Source organism: Ornithorhynchus anatinus, chromosome 3 (genome assembly GCF_004115215.2).
Source record: "Ornithorhynchus anatinus isolate Pmale09 chromosome 3, mOrnAna1.pri.v4, whole genome shotgun sequence".
Taxonomy (NCBI): Eukaryota; Metazoa; Chordata; class Mammalia; order Monotremata; family Ornithorhynchidae; genus Ornithorhynchus; species Ornithorhynchus anatinus.
The window spans coordinates 131,946,937-131,968,452 of NC_041730.1; the positions used below are offsets into that span (position 1 = coordinate 131,946,937).

Consider the following 21,516-nt stretch of genomic DNA (forward strand, 5'->3'; position numbering starts at 1 on the left):
ATTTTTAACGTATTCACCCCAACGCTTAGTACAGTGCTCTACACTCAGTAGGCACTCAGTAAATGCCATCGACTGACTTGAGTGTCGCACAAGGAGATAAGGTCGGCTGCCGGCCGCCTCGGCCCCAGCCGAGGTTTGACGGTTGCCTCGGCCGCTGCTCGGAACCGACTAGACGTCAGTCTGAACTATCTTCCCCTCGCTGGTCGAGAAAGGATAGGGTAGAGCTGTGTGTTTGGGGGGTGGGGGAACGGGGGCGGTTCTGCCTGTGTTTGGGGGGCAACGGGCTTCCCATCTGATTAGAGGCCATCCAAGTTCCGGGCCCGGGGCCACCTGAAGCCGCTGAGGAAGCTGGCCGCGACGGAGACGCGCGGCGGCACGGCCAGGCGCTGAAGCGGCCCTTGTCGGGGGGGGGACGGGGAAGCGGCCGCCCAGGTCCGAGACCAGGCCCGGCCCCCTCTCCTGGCTCGGGGGGTTCCGAGGCGGGGGTCCTCGGAGCACCAGCTGCAAGTCACGGAAGCCGCACGGCCGGGGGGCTAGAGCAGGGGCCTGGGAATCACAAGGTCGTGGGTTCTACTCCTGGTTTGGCCACTTGTCTGCTGTGTGATCTAGGGCAAGTCACTTCACTTCTCTGGGCCTCAGTTACCTCATCTGTAAAATGAGGGTTGAGACTGAGCCCCACATGGGACGGGGCTGTGTCCAACCCAATCTGCTCATCCACCCCGGAGCTTAGGACAGTGCCTGGCACAAAGAAAGCATTTAACAAATACCATCATCGTCGTCGTCATCTCCTCGGCCCAAACACGGCTGACAGACGAGAAGAGTCCGCGCTCCCGCACGGGTCCAGGCCCGGGCCCCTCCCGCGGCGGTCCATCCTCGGGCCCGGGACCTCGGGCGCCGGACGGGTCATCCGGCCGAGCCGGGCGCCGGCGCGTGGCCGCCGACGGTGGCGACGGCGGGGGGCGGCGGCTCCCGCGGGGCGGGGGCGTCGAGCGTCACGCGTCCCAGCCCCCCGCTGCGGAAGGCGCGCAGGAAGTCGTAGGCCGCCGCGCTGTAGTCGGGCTGAATGACGTTCACGTCCCCTAAGGGGGTCACCGAGGATGAGGGGTGAGGATGGGGAAACGTGGGGTTCCACCGCAGGCCTGGCTCGAACCTCCGCTCGGGAGCAGTCTGGGGACGGGAGCCCCCGCACGCTCAAAAGGGCAGGTTTGGCCCTGGCTCCCCGAGACCGGGGGCGTGTGGGGCCGCCGCCCCTCATTCGATGATACTGACGAAGCTACTGTTAAGTGCTCACTCTGTGCCAAGCACTGTTCTAAGTGCCGGGGTACATACAGGGTAATCAGGTTGTCCCAGGTGGGGCTCACAGTCTTCATCCCCATTTTACAGATGAGGGAACCGAGGCACAGAGAAGTTAAATGACTTGCCCAACGCCACCCGGCTGACGAGTGGCAGAGCCGGGATCGGAACCCACGACCTCTGACTCCCAAACCCGGGCTCTTTCCACTAAGCCATGGCCTCGCTTTGCTTGGGGCTTGGCATTTGGGCACAGCCGAGGCCCACCCGCTCACGTTTTCGAGTCCGCTCAGGACCCCCGAGGCGTTCCCTCACCCCAGGGGTCGCCGGCCCCTCACGACGGGGGCCGCGGTCAGCGGACGACCCCGGGGCTGGGCCGACGCTCCATCGCCCCGGGAGCCTCCCCCCGCCCGCCGGGCTCCCCCCGCTCTCCCCCCGGTCTTCTCACCGGTGCCCGTGAGCACTTTGACTCTCTGGGTCTTCCTGAGTCTGACGGCGATCCTCTTCAGCACGCTGCGGATGTCGTCGCAAGCCTCTCCCAGGCCGTAGTGGTCCACGTACCTGGGGCCGGGGTCCCGGAGGGCGCCGTCAGCGGGCGGACGCTCCGCCCGCCCTCGGGCCCCGACCCCCGCCTCCCGCGGCTTCCGCCCGCCGGGGACCGAGGTCCCCCACCGGCCACAACTGAGGAACTTGCCCCGAGGCCTCGAGGGTCGTTTCTCAGCCTTGGGGGAGGCCATCTCGTCTCTATCAAAAAGACCCCCTAAGCTCCCGTCCCAGGATGCCACAACCTGGCCATCACCCTCGATACTTGGCTGACGTCGGCCGAGTTCACGGTCCTCTAGACCGTTGCGGGAAGGGAATGGGTCCGTTTATTTTTAGATTATGCTCTTCCAAGCACTCAGTACAGTGTCCGCACACAGTAAGTGCTCAATAAATACCATTAACCTTCACAGTGAGTCTGTCGAATCCTGCCACTCTTTCCCGAGTAGCATCTCCCGGCTCAGCCCCTGCCTCTCTGCCCTGGTCCGAACCCTGGTCTGATCGTGACTAGGCTATCGTTTTCGTGAGGGACTCGTTAAGCGTTTACTACATGTCAAGCGCTGTGCTAGGTGCCTGTCCCGCCTCTCCAAGCTCCAGCTGGGCCTCCCTGGGGCCCCAGGGAGGGAGATCAGCAGTGCGGCCCGACAGCTTGCTCTGACTTTTTGTGGCATCGCCTGTCACCCTCAATTTGGGTTTCCTCACGAAGGAAAATGGGAACAGAAAGAATTGTACTTCCCAAGCGCTTAGTACAGTGGTCTGCACACGACCCAATGAATGAATGACAAAGAGTAAAAAAGATATTTCCTGAGTGCCTATTACTAATAAGAAACGCTTACCATGTGCTAAGCATTGTTCTAAGCGCTAGGGTAGATACAAGCTAATCAGGTTGGACAGAGATCCTGTCCCACGTGGGGCTCGCGCTCTTATTCCCATTTTACCGATGAGGTAACTGAGGCAAAGAGAAGTGACGTGACTTGCCCTAGGTCACTCAGCAGACGAGTGACGGAGCCAGGATTAGAACCCAGGTCCTTTTGGCTCCCAGGCCCGTGGTCTATCCACTAGCCACACCGCTCCCTGAACTGAGCACTTACCAAGGTAGACCGGAAGCAAGAGAGACACACTACCCACCCACGTCGACTGACCCAGCGTGGCTGAGTGGAAAGAGCCCGGGCTTTGGAGTCAGAGGTCATGGGTTCTAATCCCGGCTCCGCCGCTTGTCAGCTGTGTGATGTTGGGCAAGTCACTTAACTTCTCTGTGCCTCAGTGACCTCATCTGTAAAATGGGGATGGAGACTGTGAGCCCCACCTGGGACAACCTCATTACCTTGTATCTACCCCAGCACTTAGAACAGTGCTCAGCACATAGTGAGCGCTTAACAAATACCAACACTATTGTTATTCACTGCCGAATACAATCCAGAAAAAGTCAGTGGGAGAGGCTGGAATGGAACCGGGTCGGTTAGGAAGCGTAGAGCCTCTTCACTGCCTCTCCTGCCCCCTCCCCTCTGTAAATGCACTTACCAAATGGTCCGTTATTAGTATTACTAGTACCGTTATTGATTCGTGAACACACTCGGGCACCGAGAGGAGCCCCGACATTGTCAAAGGAGCAGGAGCCAAGAACCACATTTTGGACTTGCAGTTCTCAGGTTTGCTGCCTCAAGAACCGGGTAACCCGTCATCCGGAACAAGAACACTCAGAAAATGAAAGACCCGTAGAGCTCGACGCAGAGATGGCAGGGGATGGAGTGTCTACTGCGAGAAACTCCGAAGCTGGGAGCAGTCCGGAGACGGATCAATGCAACTCTAGGGACACAATTTCCCTATAAATACCATTACTATTATTATTATTATTGTTATAGAGCACAGGCCCGGGAGTCAGAAGATCATGGTCCTAATGCCGGCTCCGCCACTTGTCTACCGTGTGACCTGGGGCGATTCACTTCACTTCTCTGAACCTCAGTTACTTCATCTGGAAAATGGGAATGAAGACCGTGAGCCCCGTGTGGGACAGGGTCTGTGTCCAACCCCATTTGCTTGTAAGCACCTCAGCACTTAGTTCAGCGCCTGGTACATAGTAAGTGCTTAAGAAATACCGACATTTCTACATGAGAATGTAAGATCCCTGGGGGCACGGAATGTGTCCTCGGTTTTTTTGTCGTCGTTCGATCGTGTTGCTGTTTTGACGGTATTTGTTGAGCGGTTACTATCTGTCGAGCACCGTTCTAAGCGCCGGGGTAGATACAGGTTAATCCTTGTCCCCCGTCACAGTAGGAAGGACAGGTATCGAATCTTCATTTTGCCGGTGAGAAAACTAAGGCAAAGAGAAGGTACCTGACTTCCCTGAGGTGACAGGGCAGGCATGTCGCAGAGCTGGGGAGAACCCAGGTCTTCTGGCTCCCAGGCCTAAGCTCTAGCCTTTGGGCCACTCTCCTTCCCCACTCTGGCCTCTGTTGGGCTTGCCCAAGTGTTTAATATCCTCGGCAGGAGCAGACACGGTATTTACAGAGGGCACTGGACTACGCTACTCCATAAATCCAACACTTGCTATTGGGCCAGTAGAAATAACCAGAAATCCACAGAGAAAAAGACAGAGCCAGCCACACGCGGGAGACCGGGATGGGTGGACGCGAAGGGAGAAAGAGGCTAAGGCGAGATTCGACCGAACCCAAGACGTTCAGACCGAAAATGACTATTAGACTCGCAGTCTACTCACTTGAACCGCTGGTGCTTATTCAGAGTGTACAGAAGGTAATCGGCCATGATGTCTTCCCCAACCAAATGATCCAGTATAGTACCTGGGTGACACCAAGGATGCGGAACTGAAATCCCTCGCTACTTACTGGACTTGAAAAGGAGAAGGGTGATCGTGATCTTCACCCAGAAAAAGGCCCCAAGCGGATCCCCTTCACGAGCTCACGGGAGCAAAAAAATGTGGAAAAGCGCCAACTTCAGAGGGACAAAACCCCCGCCCCCGAACCCAAACTAGTGGCCGGGGGTATTCATTCATTCAATAGTATTTATTGAGCGCTTACTATGCGCAGAGCACCGTACTAAGCGCTTGGGGGTAGCAACCAATCGATCGGCAGGTATCTACTAAGGAGCTACTATGTGCAGAGTACCGTTCCAAGGACGAGGGAGAGAACGAGAGAATTAACGGGTACGTTCTCTGCCCTCAGGGAGTCTAGCCGGGGGGGAGGAGTCGGACCCGGTCTTGAGCGCTTCGAACAGTGATTTGCACACAGTAAGCGCTCAACGGCTACCACGGGTTGATCTGGAAAGCCACTCTGAAAAACATCCCAATCCGGGGGGAGGGAGTGGAAAGAACCCATCGAAACCAGTTTACCGCACAGAGCCAATTTCAGGCCAATCTCCACACTCTCGATCCTCGGGGCGAGGACCCCGGGGGTATCCAGAAGGAACATCAAGGGCCGCTCACACACCTAGACAAGCAGAGGAGACACTCAGCAGAGGCGGCGAGAAAGGTGGACCGTCATTTCTTGTACCTACCCCAGCGCTTAGTACAGTGCCTGGCACACAGTAAGCACTCACATTCAAAACAAAACAAAGCCAAAAAATCCCAAGCCACAACACAAGTTCTGCCCACAAGTTTATAGTCCCCTCATGAGACGTTCCCATAATGTGAGGTTCTTCATTAATTCAATCGTTATTTACTGAGCGCTTACTGTGTGCAGAGCACTGTACTAAGCGCTTGGAAAGTACAAGTCAGCAAAGAAGATAGAGACAATCCTGCTTATAACAGGCTCACGGTCTAGAAGGAGGGAGATAGGCATCGAAATAAGTAAATATTGCTATTGATGCAGCAATAGAATTATAGATATAGACACATCATTTATATGAATAGAATTATAGATATGTACATATAGACGCAGGTGCTGTGGGGCGGGGAGGGGGGTCAGAGCAAAAAGAGAGAGTTGGGGCGGAAGGGGAGGTGGAGCAGAGGAAAAGGGGGGCTTATGGATTTCAAGTGCCCGGGAGGCAGTCTGATCCGACAGACGGAATTCCTCTCTGAACTTGGAAGGGACGGCGTAACGGACTCGGGGAGAGCAACCACCCCCACCCGTTCCGGCCGAGGTAAGTGACCTATCCAGGGTCTCCTGACTCCCAGTCTGAGGTGCCGCGCTCTCATCTGTGAAATGCCCTCACGTGGTACACGTGGTGGAGAGGATTTTCCCAAAATGAAGAGGTTTCGAGAGGAGCCAAGAGACTCTCCTTTGCTTTCCGCTTGAGTCGATCACTCACTCACCCACTGGGTGCGGAACACTCAACTAAGTGCTTGGGAGAGTTCGATACAATAGAGGTGATAGCCACAACCCCTGCCCTTCGGGAACTTAGAGTCTGGAGGAGGGCGGTCAGACATTAATATAAATAAAGATATCCCAGGGCTATCTGGGGACCGCACGTGGCTCGCGCAGCAAATGTCTGTCTCCAGGTCCTCCTGCGGGAGAAGGGAGGAGGATCACTGTACCTGAATTTTGGACATCACTGCTCGAGTAATCCCGGGATGACCTCCGACCCTGGAGGCTTTTCCTACAGGAACAGAAAGTCAAATTTAGGACAGAACTTCAGGTAAGTCTAGAATATACCGAGCAGACGCAATCTCACAATCAGTGGATTTCTTGAGTGCTTACCGTGTGCACAGCACTGTACTAAGCGCCTGGGAGAGGACGCTACGACGGTAGGTAGACACGTTCCCCGCCCGCAAAGAGCTTAGTGTGTCTTTCTGTGTCTGTCTCTCTCTCTCCCTCTCTGGGAATTGAGGCAAGAGCCCCGTTTCATTTTAGTTCCAAGATCAAGCTTTCCTTTCCCCCACTTCTGAAAATCATCAACCTCAATTAGGCAAACCGTTCCAGGTGGAATAATCCAGTCCCTCGGACGGATCTGTGGAGGGGCCGCCCGGGACTGCTTCCCCGGCCAAACGCTCATCGACAGGAAGGAAAAGGTCGGGAGCCGGGAACGACCCTACGGGCAGGAGGGGACCGGCTTCGCCCCGACTGCCTCCGGGGAAGAGAGGAAGAAAGAACACGCCAGGTGATTTCTTTTTTCCGAGGGGTTCGTTTCAAGGAGTTCCCAAAGGTTCTAATCTCAAGCCGCTCATCACCCCATACGGGTAGGGGTGACAACGGCATCACCCCATTGCTCAGCTAGAAACACTGAGATTGATAAGGGAAATCATTCGTTCAGAGTCACGTGAAGAGGGTCTCCGTGAGCGCTCTGCCACCCAAGAGCCCGTTTCCCGCCTCCAAAATGAGTACTCTGTGAGAAACGGCGTGGCGTAGTGGCTAGAGCACAGGCCTAAGAGTCAGAAGGTCATGGGTTCTAATCCCGGCTCCGCCACTTGTCTGCTGTGTGGCCTCGGGCAAGTCACTTCACTTTTCTGGGCCTCAGTTCCCTCATCTGTAAAATGGGGATTGAGACCGTGAGCCCCACGTGGGTCCCACCGTCGACCCCCCGGCCCATGTCCTACCTCTGACCTGGAATGCCCTCCCCGCTCACCTCCGCCAAACTCACTCTCTTCCCCTCTTCAAAGCCCTCCTGAGAGCTCACCTCCTCCAGGAGGCCTTCCCACACTGAGCCCCTCCCTTTCCCTCCGCTCCTCCTCCCCTCCCCATTCCTCTCCCGCCCCCTGCTCTTCCCCCTTCCCCTCCCCACAGCACTGTGCATATCTGTGCCTATTTGTATCTATTATTTATTACTCTATTTACTTCGTTAATGATGTGTATGTCTTTGATTCTATTTATCTTGATATTTACTCCAGACTACTTATTTTGTTTCGTTCTGTTTTGCTGTCTCCCCCATTTATACCGTCAGCCCGTTATTGAGCAGGGATTGTCTCTACCTGTTGCCAAATTGTACATTCCAAGCGCTTAGTACAGCGGTCCACACATACTAAGCGCTCAATGAATACAACTGAATGAATGACAGGCGATGCGTCCAATCCGATTTAATTGTATCCACCCAGTGCTTAGTACAGTGCCTGGCACGTTGTGAGCGCTTAACAAATACCATAATTATTACTGATTTTTAATTATTACCATTCTAACTGCACTGCCTTCAGGGCAGACTTCTTCGATGAAGGAGACGGCGGTGGTCCGAAATGAACGGCGGAACAAGGCGGGCGCCTCTCACCCGCCTAGAGATTTGTTCCGTCTACGCCACTGTCATCTCATCAGTTGCATTTATTGAGCGCTCACTGCGTGCAGAGCACTGTGCTCAGCATCTGCACGGTTCCTGCTCTCTCCGAGTCTCGCCCCCACCCAGCTAAAAATGCTTTTCCCTCCCAGGGGCGGCCTGCCCCGTGCCCCCATACCTTTGCGGAGGTGGTGCCGTCGCAGGGAGTTGATGAGTGAGGACTTGCCCACGTTGGGAACCCCGATGACCATGATGCAGGATTCCGGGTTCTGCGACGGAGAGCCCCGTCAGAGCCACGCCCCGCCGTCTCGCGGAGCCCAGCCTCCCCGGATGCCGGTCCGATTCCCAGGGCTTGGCCCGGGCTCCGGGCAACCGTTTCCCGGCCCCGGCCGGGAGGCTACGACGGGACGCGATCGAAGCCTCTGCCCGTCCCGGAAATCCTCCCCTACTTCGCAGGGAACCAGAAGGGTCTGAGGGGAGCAGCTATTCCCCTGCATGATGATGCTGGTATTTGCTAAGCGCTTACTCTGTGCCGAGCTCTGTTCTAAGCGCTGAATAACGATGGTATTTATGAAGCGCTTACTACGTGCCCAGCACTGGGGTATATATGGGGTGATGAGGCCGAAACACACGGGGCCCACAGTCTTAATCCCCATTTTACAGGTGAGCGGAGGCACAGAGAAGTTGAGTGACTTGCCCAGAGTCACACAGTTTACAAGTGGAGTACATATAGATTTATACATATACATAAATAGATCTGTATGTATATGAACATATATGGTACTTGTTTAGCACTCAGAGTGTGTCAAGCACTACTCTAAACCCTGGGGTAGACGCAAGTTAATCCAGCCAGACGCAATTCCTGTCCCACAGGGGGCTCGCCAGCCACGTAGGAGGGAGAACGGGTATCGAATCCCCATTTTATAGCGGAGGAAACCAGCCCAGAGTGGTTGGGTGAGTTGGCGAGGTGAGCGGGGGAGCCGGGATTAGAATCCAGGTCCTCTGACTCCCAGGCCCGGTGCCCCCTCTCCACTGCTTCGGTTCTATCGCACGTCATTCTTTCGTCCTTCCCATGGAAGCGAAGGGAGCACCGGGGAAGGGACGGCTGTTCCGCTCAACCGCTGGGTCCGGCCCAAACCTTTCCTCGGTCATCACCCCGGGTCCCGGTACGAGCCGGGGGGGGAACCCCTCGGCCGGGAGGGCGGTCCGGCCGGGGCCCCGTCCCTCGGCACCCCGCGCCACGCAGGAAGGAGTCCGTCGCCCACCGACCTCTCCTCGATGATAGCGGTAGCTGCTCTCGATCATTTTGGTGACCAGCGGAACGACCTGTCAGAGGATTAGGAGAAGGGACGCAGGCCATCAGCGGGAAGAACGGATCCGTCGATGGTATCTATTAAGCGCTCTGAGCGTGCAGAGCACTGGGCGAAGTACTGCACACGGTAAGTGCTCAATAAATACGACTGAATGAACGAATGAATGAGGTGGTCGGCAGAACCCCTGACCGGAATGCAAAGCCAGGTCCCTGCCTGCTAATAATAATAATGACTGTGATATTTAGTCAGCGCTTACTACGTATCAGGCACCGTGCTAAGCGCTGGGGTGGATTCGAGCAAATTGAGTTGGACACCGTCCCTGTCTCACCTGGGGCTCACAGTCTTAATCCCCATTTGACAGATGAGGAAGCTGAGGCCCAGAGAATAATAATGATAACGACGGTACCTGTTAAGCGCATACTACGTGCCAAGCACCGTTCTAAGCGCTGGAAGTCAAAGGGCAGGGACTGTCTCTGTTACCGATTTGTACATTCCAAGCGCTTAGTACAGTGCTCTGCACATAGTAAGCGCTCAATAAATACTATTGAATGAATGGAAGTGAAGTGACTTGCCCACAGTCACACGACAGACGTGGAATGGAGTCAGGATTATAACCCAGGTCCTTCTGACTCCCCGCCCCGGGGTCTATCCATGTTGCCAGAAACAGGGTCTGAGAATCCTGGGGCAATATTTCCTTTCATCCTATTTCACTCCATCGTATTTATTGAGCGCTTACTCTGCAGAGCACTGTACCGAGCACTTGGGAGAGTACCAGAGAACAACATAACAGATGCATACCCTGTCCGCTATGAACACGCGGATTATTTCGAAGGCCCAGGTTCCCAGCCTCTACCGCCACGCTCCCCCTTGGAGGCGGGGAAGATGACGTCCTCATCGGGTAAGTCGACCCCGCGGGAGCCATTTTGTTGGCCAAGAAGCCCTTCCGCAAACGACTGTTTCTTTTGAACCCGCGAACGCCACCACGGACGAACGGGTTCGAGAAGGAACTAGGCAGTTTGGCTAGTTCTTGCTCTTGCTTTGCTGTCCGTCTCCCCCGCTTAGACCGTGAGCCCGTCGTTGGGCAAGGATCGTCTCTATCTGTTGCCGAATCGTCCATTCCAAGCGCTCAGTATAGTGCTCTGCACATAGTGAGTGCTCAATAAATACGACTGAATGAATGAATGCTACCAAGCCAGTCCGCGACGATCAAAACAGCTAATCGGGAATTGCCGCGACGCCCGAGGCAGAGGAAGATAAAAGTCGGTCACCTGGAGAGAAAGGCTCTCCTTTTTATTCCCCCAGAGAAAAGACGACGAGAGAGCGGTAGCCAGCGAGGACCAGCGCGGTGGCCCCGCGCTAAGAAAGAGAGGAGGAGTCCGTGCCGCCGCTCAGAGCCACCGCGAGGCCGGCCGGCCGCCCCTGAGCAGCTGGACTCCCCCAATTCCTCTGAAGTGGGACCGTCTCCACGAATCTGGGGCAAAACCGGACGGGTGGGGGTGGGAGTGTGCCTCCATGACAGCATGTATGCGCGCTTACCCTTTCAATTAGACTTAAAAATTTCGAATCCTCCTTGACCTCTCTGCTGCCTTTGACACTGTCGACCATCCCCTCCTCCTCCATACCTTATCTCACCTCGGCTTCACGGACTCCGTCCTCTCCCGGTTCTCCTCTCACCTCTCTGGCCGGTCATTCTCGGTCTCCTTCGCCGGCGCCTCCTCCCCCTCCCATCCTTTAACTGTTGGAGGTCCTCGAGGGTCGGTTCTCGGCCCTCTTCCGTTCTCCATTTACACTCACTCCCTCGGTGAACTCATCCGCTCTCACGGCTTTGACTACCATCTCTACGCAGATGACACGCAGATCTACATCTCCGCCCCTGTCCTCTCCCCCTCCCTTCGGGCTCGCATCTCCTCCCGCCTCCGGGACGTCTCCACCTGGATGTCGGCCCGCCGCCTAAAACTCAACGTGAGCGAGACCGAGCTCCTCATCTTCCCTCCCGAACCCGGTCCTCTCCCAGACTTCTCTATCACCGTCGATGGCACGACCGTCCTTCCCGTCTCTCGGGCCCACGATCTCGGTGTCGTCCTTGACTCGTCTCTCTCGTTCACCCCACGCATCCTATCCGTTACCGAGACCTGCCGGTCTCACCTTTACGATATCGCCGAGATCCGCCCTTTCCTCTCCACCCAGATGGCTACCTTACTGCCTTACTGCTACGGGCTCTCGTTATATCCCGGCTAGACTACCGTGTCAGCCTTCTCTCTGACCTCCCTTCCTCCTCTCTCGCCCCGCTCCGGTCTATTCTTCACTCCGCCGCCCGGCTCATCTTCCCGCAGAGACGATCTGGGCACGTCACTCCTCTTCTTAAACAACTCCAGTGGTTGCCTATCGACCTCCACTCCAAACAAAAACTCCTCACTCTAGGCTTCGAGGCTCTCCGTCACCTCACGCCTTCCTACCTCTCCTCCCTTCTCTCTTTCTACCGCCCACCCCGCACGCTCCGCTCCTCCGCCGCCCACCGCCTCGCCGTCCCTAGATCTCGCCCGTCCCGCCGTCGACCCCCGGGCCGCGTCCTCCCGCGGTCCCGGAACGTCCTCCCTCCTTACCTCCGCCAAACGGATTCTCTTCCCCTCTTCAAAATCCTACTTAAAACTCCTCCTCCAAGAGGCCTTCCCAGACTGAGCTCCCCTTCTCCCTCTACCGCCCCCCCTTCACCTCTCCGCAGCTAAACCCTCTTCTCCCCCCCTTTCCCTCTGCTCCTCCCCCTCTCCCTTCCCATCCCCTCAGCACTGTACTCGTCTGTTCAACTGTATATATTTATTACCCTATTTATTTTGTTAATGAAATGTACATCGCCTCGATTCTATTTAGTCGCCATCGGTTTTTACGAGATGTTCTTCCCCTCGACTCTATCTATCGCCATCGTTCTCGTCTGTCCGTCTCCCCCGATTAGACCGTGAGCCCGTCGAGCGGCAGGGACCGTCTCTATCTGTTGCCGACCTGTTCATTCCAAGCGCTTAGTACAGTGCTCTGCACATAGTAAGCGCTCAATAAATACTATCGAATGAATGAATGAAGCTCTCCTCTGTATACAGTGGTGGTTTGGTTTCCTTTTGAAAGGGTCACGGAGTGCCCAGCCTAGAAACTCCTTGTCATTCCACTGGATTGGGATCCGTCTCAGACGTACCGGCCAGTTGGGTGACTCCCGTCCATTGAGGTGGGTTAGGAGAGTGGGCTTTTCCAGCTCGGGAAGAGGGGCTGCTTTGGAACCTCTAGGGCAAGACCCGGGGCTGGGGACAGAAAATGGCGACGAGGACCCGTGTTGAATGCCCGAAAACCGGGGCCGTTGAATCCCCAGAGCCCGGATCCCGACAGTCGGCGGTCCCGCTCCGCCCGCCTCCGAGGCCGCGGACGTGGGGGCACGCTACTTATAGTAGCTCAACTGTGCTCTGCGCCCCCGGCTGGCCGTGGGGATGGGACGCACGGTCGTGGCGAAGAGGAACGGGGGGCGCCGGCCAACCGCCGGGCACGTGCCAACCCCCGGCCCCCGTTTACGAAACGTGACGCAGAAGGAAATCGCATCTCCCTGGTCGCGCGACACGAACGACGAGCGGGCCGTGTTGCTGAATTCCTCCCGTGAGCGATAAATCGTGTCTCCCAAATCCCAGGATACATCCCTGCCCGGGGGGATACTCTGCTCGTCCGGGGTACCAGGGTGATGCCAGGAGGGAGTACTTTCCCTTTTTGTTAATACCATTTACTAAGCGCTTACTATGTGCCAGGCACTCTGTTAGGCACTGAGCTAGACACAAGATAACCGAGGTGGACGCCGTCCACGTCCCACATGGGGCCAACGGTCTTCATTCCCATTTTACGGATCATCGTCAGTGATAGCTATTGAACGCTTCCTATATAGAGAGCATCGAACTAAGCACTCGGGGGAGCAAAATACAACAGAGTTGACAGACGTGCTCCCTTCCCACAACGGGCTCACAGTCTAGAGGGGAGACAGACGTGAATGTAAATAAATACATAATTTAAAAGATACGTCCATCACTTCCAGAAAAATTCAATCTTTAAATTTCAATCCGTAAATTGAAATTTACAGGTGAAGCCACTGAAGCACAGAGGAAAAGAGGAGGCACGAAGAAGGGCGTGGCCTAGCAGACAGAGCACACGCCGGGGAGTCAGAGGACCTGGGTTCTGATCCCGGCTATACCACCTGTCTGCTGTGTGACCTTGGGCAGGTCACTTAACTGCTCTGTGTCACAGCTGCCTCATCTGTAAAATGGGAGTGAAGACTCCGAGCGCCGCATGAGACTGTGTCCACCCTCATGATCTTGAATCTACTGTAGCGTTTAGTACGGTGGCTGGCACATAGTAAGCGCTTCATAAATATCATAAAAAACAAAATATAAGTGACTTGCCCAGAGTCGCACAGCAGACAAGTGGTGGAGCCGGGATTAGAACCCAGGTCCTCTGCCCCCCAGGCCCGTGACTCTTTCCATTAGGCCTCTCAGCTCACCGTGGGAGAGCCACACCTGTCCAGGTGAGCGAACTGAAAACCTGGAGCTAGAGCACGGAGACACAGACTCTGCCAAGTGGCCACCGGGCTTTTCAGGAAACGAATCTCTCCCCGGCCCGGCCGGGACCATCAGGTTTGAACAGCAACAACTTTCCGAGGGAGATGTTTAAACCATACACGAGAAAAGAATACCTGATTTATATTTTCATCCTTTGTACAGTTGGTAAAGATGACATTTTTCAGCCCTTCTTTCTCCAAGTGGTGCACAATCTCCTAGAAGAACCAAACATCGCTACTTTAAAATCTCAACTGCTAAAGCTTGCCAGTTTATTTATTCATTAATTTATCTTCCCCTCCCGCCCCCTGGACCCCACTGCCTTTATAGGATACAGGTAAAACTACAGGCAGGTTTCAGGGCCTTGGAGAGTCCTATGCTTCCGTTCGCCAGTGTTTAATTATTCATTCATACTTATTGAGCGCTTACTGTGTGTGCAAAAGACGGTACTAAGCGCTTGGGAGAGTACAATATAAGAATGAACGGACACATTCCCTGTCCACAGCGAACTTACGAATCAATGGTATTTACTGGGCGCTAGAATAGCCCCCCTTTTCCTCTGCTCCTCCTCCCCGCCCCGCCCCACAGCACTTGTATATATTTGTACATTTTTATTAATTTATTTATTCATGCTGTGTATATATCGTGACTGTGGGCAAGTCACTTCACTTCTCTGTGCCTCAGTTCCCTCATCTGTAAAATGGGGATTAACTGGGGGCCTCACGTGGGACAACCTGATTACTCTGTATCTCCCCCAGCGCTTAGAACAGTGCTCTGCACATAGTAAGCGCTTCACAAATACCAACATTATTATTATTATTATTATTATTAATTCTACTTATACTGATGCCATTGATGCCTGTCTACTTGTTTTGGTGTCTGTCTCCCCCCTTCTAGATTGCGAGCCCTTTGTCGGGTAGGGGTTGTCTATTTCTTGCCGACTTGCACTTTCCAAGCACTTACTACAGTGCTCTGCACACAGTCGGCACTCAGTGCGACTGAATGAACAGAACGCGACAGAATTAGTGGACCCATTCCCCGCCCACGACAAGCTTAGGGTCCAGAGGGGGAGACAGACATTAATGTCCATAATCGATAATATATAATTAAAGAGACATACACCTAAGCGGTGTGGTGTTGGGGTGAATATCCAACATACATATGGGTCACAGAGTCAAGTGCATAGATGGCAGCCCGTCAAACGGCAGGGACCGTCTCTATCTGTTGCCGACTTGTTCATCCCAAGCGTTTAGTACAGTGCTCTGCACATAGTAAGCGCTCAATAAATACTACCGAATGAATAAAAGGGTTGGGGGTTAGGGGGGAAAGGGCTTAATCAGGGAAGGCCTCTTGGAGGAGATGTGATGAGTATTCAATGTGATTTGAACACAACCCTCTCCGCGTGTGCCAGTGGCCTATTTTCCTCCTTCAAGCAGCAGCAGCTGTAAGATCGTGAGCCCGCTACTGGGCAGGGATCGTCTCCCTCTGTTGCCCAATTGTCCATTCCAAGCTCTCAGTCCGGTGCTCTGCACATACTAAGCGCTCAGTGTACTACTGAAGTAGCCACTGAGCGGAGAGCACGGCATTAACTCAACAGAAGCCCAACGCCCAGTCCCAGCCCGTTACATTAATAACTATGGCACCTGTTCAGCGCTTAGTATGTATCAAGCCCCGTTTAAGCGCTGGAGTAAATACAAATTAATCAGTTTGGACGGTCCCCGTTCCACACGGGGCTCTCATCCTTAATCCCCATTCTACAGATGAGGCAACCGAGGCCCAGAAAAGTGAAGCGATTCGACTCAAAGTGGCGGAGCCGGGAAGAGACCCCAGGGCCCTTCTGACTCCCAGGCCCGGGCTCTAGCCACTAGGCCACGCCGCTTCTCACTTCCCGAGGCCTCTCCGGTCTCCTCGTGAGCCTCGCCGCCTGGATCAATATCAGATCGATCAGAAGCAGCAAAACTGAGAAGTAGGGTGGGGAAATCATAATAATGTTGGTATTCGTTAAGCGCTTGCTACGTGCAGAGCACTGTACTAAGCGCTGGGGGAGACACAGGGTCACCAGGTTGTCCCACGTGAGGCTCACGGTCTCAATCCCCACTTTACAGATGAGGTCACTGAGGCCCAGAGAAGTGAAGAGACTTGCCCGCGGTCACTGACGCGAATCCCGATTCGAACCCTTGACCTCTGACTCCCAAGCCCGGGTTCTTTCCACTGAGCCACGCTGAGGGCTGCTGTCGCGTCCCTCGGGTCCTCACCTTCTGCTCTTTGAGATCCGCCAGATCCATCTTGTTGAGGACGAGCAGGTGAGGTCTGATTCCCAAGGTCTCCTGGAACAGAGGGTTTCGGCCGGAGAGTGGGATGTTTCACCGTTAAGGAAACGACGCCTCGGGCGGAGGCTCTCAGAGGGTCCGGTTGGGGAGGACACCCCTTCGCCCCCGTCCCCACCCCCAGGGTCGGTGGGCCTTCTGCCAGGACCAACGGGCCCCGGCGGAGCCTCCGCCGAGGGGCCAGAGGGCCGGAATGGGGTGGGGGGTGGGAGGAGGGGAGAGCTGGGCTGGGCCGGGGCTGGCCCGGTCGCCCAGATGAGACCCCTGAGAGACCCCTGGGGAGGTAGGTGTGAGGGACCCCGCAGGCTCCCGCTTGTCCATCCACATGGGGAATAATAATAATGATGTCGGTATCTGTTAAGCGCTCACTACGTGCAGAGCGCTGTTCTAAGCACTGGGGTAGATACGGGGTCATCAGATTGTCCCATGGGAGGCTCAGTCTTCCTCCCCATTTTGCAGATGATGTAACTGAGGCACAGAGAAGCGACTTGCCCACAGTCACACAGCTGACAAGCGGCAGAGCCGGGATTCGAATCCACGACCTCTGACTCCCGAGCCACGCTGCTTCTCGAAAACTGCGAGCCCGTCGTTGGGCAGGGACTGTCTCCACCCGTGGCCGAACTGTACTTTCCAAGCGCTTAGCCCAGTGCTCCGCACACCGTAGGCGCTCAATACAACCGAATGAATAATAGAAGTTTGGAAAGGGAACACTCCCCCTCTCCACTGTGTCACTTTCCTCCTCTGCCGCACACTCCGCTCCTCCGGCGCCAACCTGCCGGTCGTGATTATCTCCGCTGACGAATGGTACTTTCCAAGCGCTTAGTGCAGTGCTCTGCACACAGTAAGCGCTCAATAAATACAACTGATTGGATGAATGACTCGGTCTCTCCTCTTTCTCTCTTCTCTTCCTCCCCCGACTCCCCCATTCCAGCCCTCGCTGCCTCCTTCCACCCTGCCCGGAACTCCTTCTCCCTTCACACCTGACAGATCAGGACACTCTCCCCGTCATCAGAGCCCTACTAGTCCTAACAATATTAATAAGGTTGGTACTTGTTAAGCGCTTACTATGTGCCAAGCACTGTTCTAAGCACTGGGGGAGATACAAGGTCATCAGGTTGTCCCGCGTGAGGCTCACAGTTCTCATCCCCATTTGACAGATGAGGTCACTGAGGCTCACAGAAGTGACCTGCCCAAAGTCACACGGCTAGGTGGCGGAGCCGGGATTCGAACCCACGACCTCTGACCCCCGAGCCCGGGCTCTGTCCCCTAAGCCAGGCTGCTTCTACCCTCTAAGAGATTCGCTAGTCAGTCACCCCCAGCCCCTCAGCATTTCTATTCATCTCCTTATACTTTACTGGTTTCCATCTTTTAATTTATTTTATTCGGTCGTATTTATTGAGCGCTTACTGGGTGCAAATCCCGGTACCGAGCACTTCGGGTCTGCCTCCCCCAAGGGATTGCTCCTTGGAGGCAGGGATCGGGTCTACCAACTCCAGGGTCAGCTCCCAAGTGCTTAGAGCAGTGCTCAGCGCACGGGAAGCGCCCGATAAATACCACCGGTCGACTGATGGGTTTCCTCAGACTAGTATTCTGCAGAGTAAGCACTCGCTAAATACCACTGATCGGTAAATTGGTCTTGGAGTCCTAATAATTAAAAATCAAGGTATTTAAGTGCTTATTACGTGCCAGGCGCTGTACTAAGCGCTGGGGTGGATGCAAGCAAATCGGGTTGGACAGAGCATGGACCTGGGAGTCTGAAGGTCAAGGGGGCTAATCCCCACTCTTGCCACTTGTCTGCTGTGTGACCTTGGGCAAGTCACATCACTGCTCTGTGCCTCAGTTCCCTCATCTGTAAAATGGGGATTAAGACTGTGAGCCCCAGGCGGGACAGGGACCGTGTCCAACCCAATCTGCTTCTATTTACCCCCAGCGCTCAGTACAGTGCCTGCCACACAGTAAGTGCTTAACAAACACCATCAAGAAAACCCGGCTCCGCCACTCGTCTGCTGCGTGGCCTTGGCCGAGTCACTTCACTTCTCTGTACCTAAATGAGCTCATCTAGATTGTGAGCTCACTGTTAAACTGTGAGCTCGCTGTGGGCGAGAATGTGTCTGTTATTATACCGTACTCTCCCAAGTGCTTAGAACAGTGCTTCGCACACAGTCGGCGCTCAAAAAATACAAACGAATGAATCTGTAAAAGGGGATTGAGACCGTGAGCCCTAGGTGTTCTTGTCTTGTCTGTCCGTCTCCCCCGATCAGACCGTGAGCCCGTCAAACGGCAGGGACTGTCTCTGTTGCCAACTTGCTCATTCCAAGCGCTCAGTACAGTGCTCTGCACATAGTAAGCGCTCAATAAATACTATTGAATAGGTGAGACAGGGATTGTGTCCAACCCCATCTGCCTGCATCCACCCCAGGGCCCAGTTCAGTGCCTGGCTCCGAGTTAAGTGCTTAACAGATACCACGATATTTATTATTTTATTATTAATAATGAAGTACAACACAGCAATAAAGAGAGAGAATCCCTGCCCACACTGGACTTAGTCTAGTGGAGGGGAGATGGACAAAAACAAAATGCGTAATTGCGATGATGATGAGGCTCTCCTTTTCCTCTGCTCCTCCTCCCCCTCCCCATCGTCCCGACTCCCTCCCTCTGCTCTACCCCCGGCCCCACGGCACTTGGGTATATTCGTACGTATTTACTATTCTATTTTATTAACGGTGTGTATATCTACGATTCCACTTATTTCTATTGATGTCTATTTATTTGTTTTGCTGTCTATCTCCCCCCTTCTAGACCGTAAGCCCGCTGTGTGCAGGGATGGTCTCTATTTGTTACGACTGTCAAGCGTTCAGTCCAGTGCTCTGCACTCAGTCATAATGTCGGTATTTGTTAAGCGCTCACTATGCGCAGAGCACTGTTCTAAGCGCCGGGGGAGATACGGGGTCACCGGGTCGTCCCACGTGAGGCTCACAGTCTTCATCCCCATTTGACAGATGAGGTCACTGAGGCCCAGAGAAGTGAAGTGACTTGCAGGTGGCGGAGCTGGGATTCGAACCCATCATCTCTGACTCCCAAGCCCGGGCTCTTTCTACTGAGCCACGCCGCTTTCCGGTAGGCGCTCAATCGATTCGACGGAACGAATCGGCCGCCGAACTGTCGTTCCCAAGCGCTCGGCCCGGCGTCCTGCGCCCGTAGGCGCTCGATGAGTACGACTGAACGCCCGCGCCCCTGAACTGTCCTTCCCAAGCGGCGAGTGCAGCGCTGTGCAGACAGTAGGGGCTCGGTGAGTCCGCCCGCCGTGGGTCGGTGGGTCTGTCGGCGAGGATATCCTGGCGTCGTGGACCTCGATGACCCCGTCGACCTGCTTCAGGAGGCTCTGCATCTTCCGCAGCCCTGAAACACGGCGAGCCCGGGCCGCGCACGCCAGGGGGCGCTGTCGGTTAGGCCGCCCGGGACCGGGGCCGGGGGCGAGCCCGGCCGGCAGGGGGCGCTGCGGGGAACGCCGGGCCGCCGGCAGGGGGCGCTGCGGGGACGGCCGGGGGGGGGGAGGGAGAGCGGCCGGCAGGGGGCGCTACGGGCACGGCCCGGGGGGGGGAGCGCGGCCGGCAGGGGGCGCTGCGGGGACGGGCGGGCAGTGGGGAGGAGCGCAACCGCGGCCGGCAGGGGGCGCTGCGGGGAACGCCGGGCCGGAGGGGAGGGCGGCCGGCAGGGGACGCTACGGGGACGGCCGGGGGGGGGGGGAAGGAGGGAGAGCGGCCGGCAGGGGGCGCTAGGGGGAGGGACGGCCGGGGGGGAGCGCGGCCGGCAGGGGGCGCTGCGGGGACGGGCGGGCAGCTGGGAGGAGCACAACCGGGGACGGCAGGGGGGAGCGCGGCCGGCAGGGGGCGCTGCGGGGAACGCCGAGCCGGAGGGGAGGGCGGCCGACAGGGGGCGCTACGGGGACGGGCGGGCGGCTGGGAGGAGCGCGACCGCGTCCGGCAGGGGGCGCTCCCGGGCCGGCGCCCGCCTCTCACCTTTGGCCATGTGGCCCGGGAACCAGCGCGCCACGTCGTGGCCCTGCAGGGGGAAGCCTTCCCTCCGGCCGGCCCGGCCCGCCGCCTGCAGCGCCGCCCCCCACAGTCTCATCCTCCCCTCCCCGCCGCCGCCGCCGCCGCTCCTCCCACCCCCGACGCGGCTCCACAGCCGCGCAGCCCACGAGCGGCGCATGCGCGGGCGCGCAAGACGGGGGCCGGCCTTGCTCGGCCGTAATCTCGCGAGAGGCCCGCCGGCGCCTCGCGGCCCACTTCCGGTTGGCCGCCTCTGGCAGCCCACTTCCGGTTGGCCGCCTCTGGCAGCCCACTTCCGGTTGGCCGCCTCTGGCAGCCCACTTCCGGTTGGCCGCCTCTGGCAGCCCACTTCCGGTTGGCCGCCTCTGGCAGCCCACTTCCGGTTGGCCTGTGAGGGCGCGCGCCCTGTGGCCTATTAGAAAGGGACCCTAATGAGGAGAATAATAACAATGTTGGTATTTGTTAAGTGCTTATTATGTGCCAAGCACTGTCCTAAGCGCTGGGGTGGATACAAGGTGATCAGGTTGCCCCACGTTGGGCTCACAGTCTTCATCCCCATTTTACAGATAGGTCACTGAGGCACAGAGAACAATAATAATAATAATAATGGTGTCTGTTAAGCATTTACTAGGGGCAAAGCACCATCCTAAGCACTGGGTGGAACACAAGGTCACCAGGTGGTCCCCCGTGGGGCTCCCAGTCTTCATCCCCATTGTGCAGATGAGGTCACTGAGGCCCACAGAAGTGAAGCGACTTGCCCCAAGTCACACAGCTGACAAGCGGCAGAGCCGGGATTAGCACCCATGACCTCCGACTCCCCAGCCCGGGCTCTTTCCACTGAGCCACGCTGCTAATTAAAGCACTTACTATGTGCCGAGCGCTGTTCTAAGCCCTGGGGTAGATACAGGGGAATCGGGTTCTCCCACGTGGGGCTCACAGGCTGGATCAGCGGAAGGAGCCCGGGCTTGGGAGTCAGAGGTCGTGGGTTCGAATCCCAGCACTGCCACTTGGCAGCTGACTGTGGGCAAGTCACTTCACTTCTCGGGGCCTCAGTGACCCCATCTGTAAAATGGGGATTCAAGACTGTGAGCCTCACATGGGACAACCTGATTACCTTGTATCCTCCCCAGCGCTGAGAACAGTGCTTGGCACATAGTAAATGCTTAACAAATACCACCATTTTTATGTGTTTTACAGATGAGGAAACTGAGGCCCAGAGAAGTGACTTGCCCAAGGTCAAACAGCAGACAAGCGGCAGAGCCAG

The 21,516-nt window shown here is 56.1% G+C and overlaps 1 protein-coding gene across 2 annotated transcripts; it reads right to left on the minus strand.

Moving 5' to 3' along the window:
• Window positions 1-614: 614 nt before the first annotated feature.
• Window positions 615-20,337, minus strand: MTG1 (mitochondrial ribosome associated GTPase 1). Of its 2 annotated transcripts, XR_003757909.1 has the most exons (12): window positions 20,220-20,337; window positions 19,535-19,599; window positions 16,129-16,233; window positions 14,011-14,091; window positions 9,253-9,309; window positions 8,162-8,252; window positions 6,320-6,381; window positions 5,177-5,273; window positions 4,547-4,628; window positions 1,739-1,851; window positions 768-1,079; window positions 615-648 (listed from the first exon to the last, which is right to left on the minus strand). XR_003757909.1 is itself a non-coding variant. In XM_029060847.2 (11 exons), exons 1-11 carry the CDS (start codon window positions 20,329-20,331, stop codon window positions 904-906), a joined length of 1,041 nt encoding a protein of 346 aa, XP_028916680.1. In that variant the 5' UTR covers window positions 20,332-20,337; the 3' UTR covers window positions 765-903. The 2 variants fall into 2 exon arrangements, 1 of the variants encoding a protein (XP_028916680.1); XM_029060847.2 differs by lacking the exon at window positions 615-648 and having other exon boundaries at window positions 765-1,079.
• Window positions 20,338-21,516: the final 1,179 nt, after the last annotated feature.

Bases quoted from the DNA above. Each gene is read 5' to 3' on its own strand.
- MTG1 (XM_029060847.2), bottom strand. From the start codon at position 20,331: ATGAGACTGTGGGGGGCGGCGCTGCAGGCGGCGGGCCGGGCCGGCCGG. The intron at 8,253-9,252 runs GTCGGTGGGCGA...TCTCCGTCGCAG, and splicing joins ACCGCTATCATCGAGGAGAG to AACCCGGAATCCTGCATCAT. The intron at 1,080-1,738 runs GTGAGAAGACCG...TGACCCCCTTAG, and splicing joins CAAAGTGCTCACGGGCACCG to GGGACGTGAACGTCATTCAG.